We start from the raw sequence: 2636 nt of genomic DNA on the forward strand, positions 1-2636 counted from the left end.
CATCCTCTGGGTGAATACGAACAGAGAACTTGATCTTCCAGAAAGGATTTCACTGTCTTTGTAGAGACTAATTTCTCCTCATGTTGTGCTTTCCCTGTGCAACTACATCACTGCTAGCACAGCTCAGGCTGTGTTTTAACATAATCAGCAGATTTTTTAAATAGCAGTTATTTAAATTAAAGTATTCATATCTTTGGTGTGCCTTAAGTAGGTGCAAAGCAGATGATAACAGGTACACTCTTTGGAGACATCTTGTCATTTAGGCAAGTATATTGCTAAAATTGCCAATTATGAGAGCAAATATGTCTCCATCTATCTTAATCAGTGCTTACTAGCCAAGAAAAGATGCTGAAGGAATTTTGTTAAATTAGCTAGCTTCATGTAATTAGACTAACGAAATAAGTTAAACTTACCAAACTGGTCAGTTGGTCAGTTTGCTAAAATCTTTAAAAAAACCCTAAATTTTAAAAAATCTTAAAAATCTTTAAAAAAATCTACAAACTTGCAAAAAGTCACTTGATCCCATACACAAAAATCAAGTTAAATCAAGTCAAATGTATATAATTTTGTAAGTTACCTGAAGAGAAACTGAAAGCAGTTCTGAAGAAGCACTGTCCAAAACACCACCTGTTTCTAAAGCAATGGACAGTTTTCCACCTGGAAAGAAAAACGAGGCAGTCTGTTAGTAACATATTAAGGACAAATAAAACCTTCAGTTTCCTGCAGTTATTTTAAAATCAGTGTTACATTTTTGAAGCTGTGGAACAGCAGACAGTGCCTTGGGTAGGGGATTTCAGAATTCCCACTGCGATTTCAATGGAGAGCTGCAGAAGGCAGAAACTCAAAGGCAGAATTCAAGAAGCCTTTGTCAATAAATTGTGCCCTTCCACTCCCTGCATAATTATAAGTAGTATCTTTAATTTTCATGCCTTTGTGGTGGTTCTATAGTGGTTATTTTTTTAAAATGCATTCTGTGCTGAATGCTTCTGTGATGCTGGAGGAACAGGAACTTGGGGGACAGGAGATGCAGGAGAGAAGCTGGGCAACTTCTAAGGGCTATCACCAGATAGTGTGAACTGTACAGCAAAGTATTCCTGACAAATGCAAGCATTAAATATAAATTCATTCATTAAAAATGTGGATAAAGAAACGTTGACTCAGTCAGCTCTACCAGCTGTCTGTCTGAGACAGAAAAATTCCAAGGCCAGAGAAGGCAGACCCCGGGGGACAGCTGCTCGGAAAATCCCAGGTACCCACCATGGAACAGGTGAAATTCTGTTGCTCTGTGTAGCACAGGTAGATTTTAGATTTAATTACTGTAAAACCCGTGTCTGCAATGAGGAAAGTCAACCAAAGGACACTGCAGACTTCCTCACACTATCGTTATCTCATAGGAGACTTCTTGTGTCTTGTTTTTTCATGGTTCCATGCACATTTCAGGCAGTTTTTGGTCTTTCCTCTGTGGGTTAGGAAGAGGTACACAAAAATACAGAGACTGCACGTGGCAGTTGCCACTCAATCCCATCACAACATGTTTGTAAGTCACATTGGAAATATCCCTGTCCCCCCTCTCCTTACCGGCCGGCGAGTGTTTCTCATGGAAGATGGAGTAAAACCCTTTGTGGGCAGCAGCCACGGCCTGGGCTCTGTCCTGGGGGTCAGGGTAAGGCAGGCTGTGCAGGACCTCCTGCAGGTCGCTGAAGGTGACCCACACATCCACCAGGTCCCCAAAAGCACGGAGGCAGAACTCTGCATACTCCACAAAAAGGTTGGCAAAAGCACCGGCTTCCCTCCCTCCGGCCCGCGTGGCCACGGTGCCGGGGACACGCTGGTGGTGCAGGACCACCACGGGGCTGAGCTCTGCAGCAACCAGGGCCTGGAGCAGCTCCCTGTAGCACTGCACCTGAGCTTCATCAGGCTCCCTGGTATTCCCCTCGGGAAGGATGCGTGACCACGGCAGGAACACTTTGTAGTGCGTCACCCCGATCTCCTGAAGGTGGGAGAAGTACCGGGGCAGCTCCAAAGCCACGAGGTCTTGTTGGCACAGAGAACCATGTGCTTCAGCCACAGCAGGGCCCTGCTCCTCCTGGGGCAGCACTTGGTCCCTCAGACCCAATTTATCTGCCAACTCACTGGGCAGAGGCCCAGCAATGGCGATAAAATTCCGAGCGAATTCTCCATCTATCCCAAGGCCGGGAGAGACCAACAGAAAGAAGATGAATGTCGTGCAAAGCAGCTCCATTTCTGAGCCTGCTTCACAAATGGCAATTCCACACTACATATAAGACAGCAGAAGTAATATTTAACCAGAATTATCTGTTACACTGATAAATGTTCCCAGAACTAGCTGACACTGGAATCATAACAGACCAGGATTTTTAATCAATAGATAATCAGACCAATGGACAAACACAAAAAAATCTGTCAAGCAATTAGTTGGAGAAAGGTCAGGTGAAAACAGTTTCTGAGGTGCTCAGGTTCCCCCTTAGACTTGAATATCAATTGACATTTTGCTGATACTGCCTCAATTTCAGAGGAAGATAAAGTAAGTAGATAATACTTTCCCTCTCCTTTTAGCCTTTTTTTGGCTTAGGAGGAATCCCAGCACAGCTCTGGCTGCAGAAAGCAACCAAAGC

General features: G+C 44.1%; 1 protein-coding gene across 1 annotated transcript in view; it reads right to left on the reverse strand.

Annotated features, from left to right (window-relative positions):
• Positions 1–2242, reverse strand: part of LCT (lactase) — a 17830-nt gene extending 15588 nt beyond the window's left edge. Inside the window, exons 1-2 of the mRNA XM_017836340.1 lie at positions 1579–2242; positions 578–657 (exon numbers count right to left, since the gene is read on the reverse strand). Of these exons, the coding sequence (XP_017691829.1) occupies positions 578–657; positions 1579–2242 (744 nt within the window). The remainder of the gene's footprint in view (positions 1–577; positions 658–1578) is intronic.
• Positions 2243–2636: the final 394 nt, after the last annotated feature.

This window comes from Lepidothrix coronata, unplaced genomic scaffold (genome assembly GCF_001604755.1).
Source record: "Lepidothrix coronata isolate B3197 unplaced genomic scaffold, Lepidothrix_coronata-1.0 Scaffold275, whole genome shotgun sequence".
In the NCBI taxonomy this organism is placed as follows: Eukaryota; Metazoa; Chordata; class Aves; order Passeriformes; family Pipridae; genus Lepidothrix; species Lepidothrix coronata.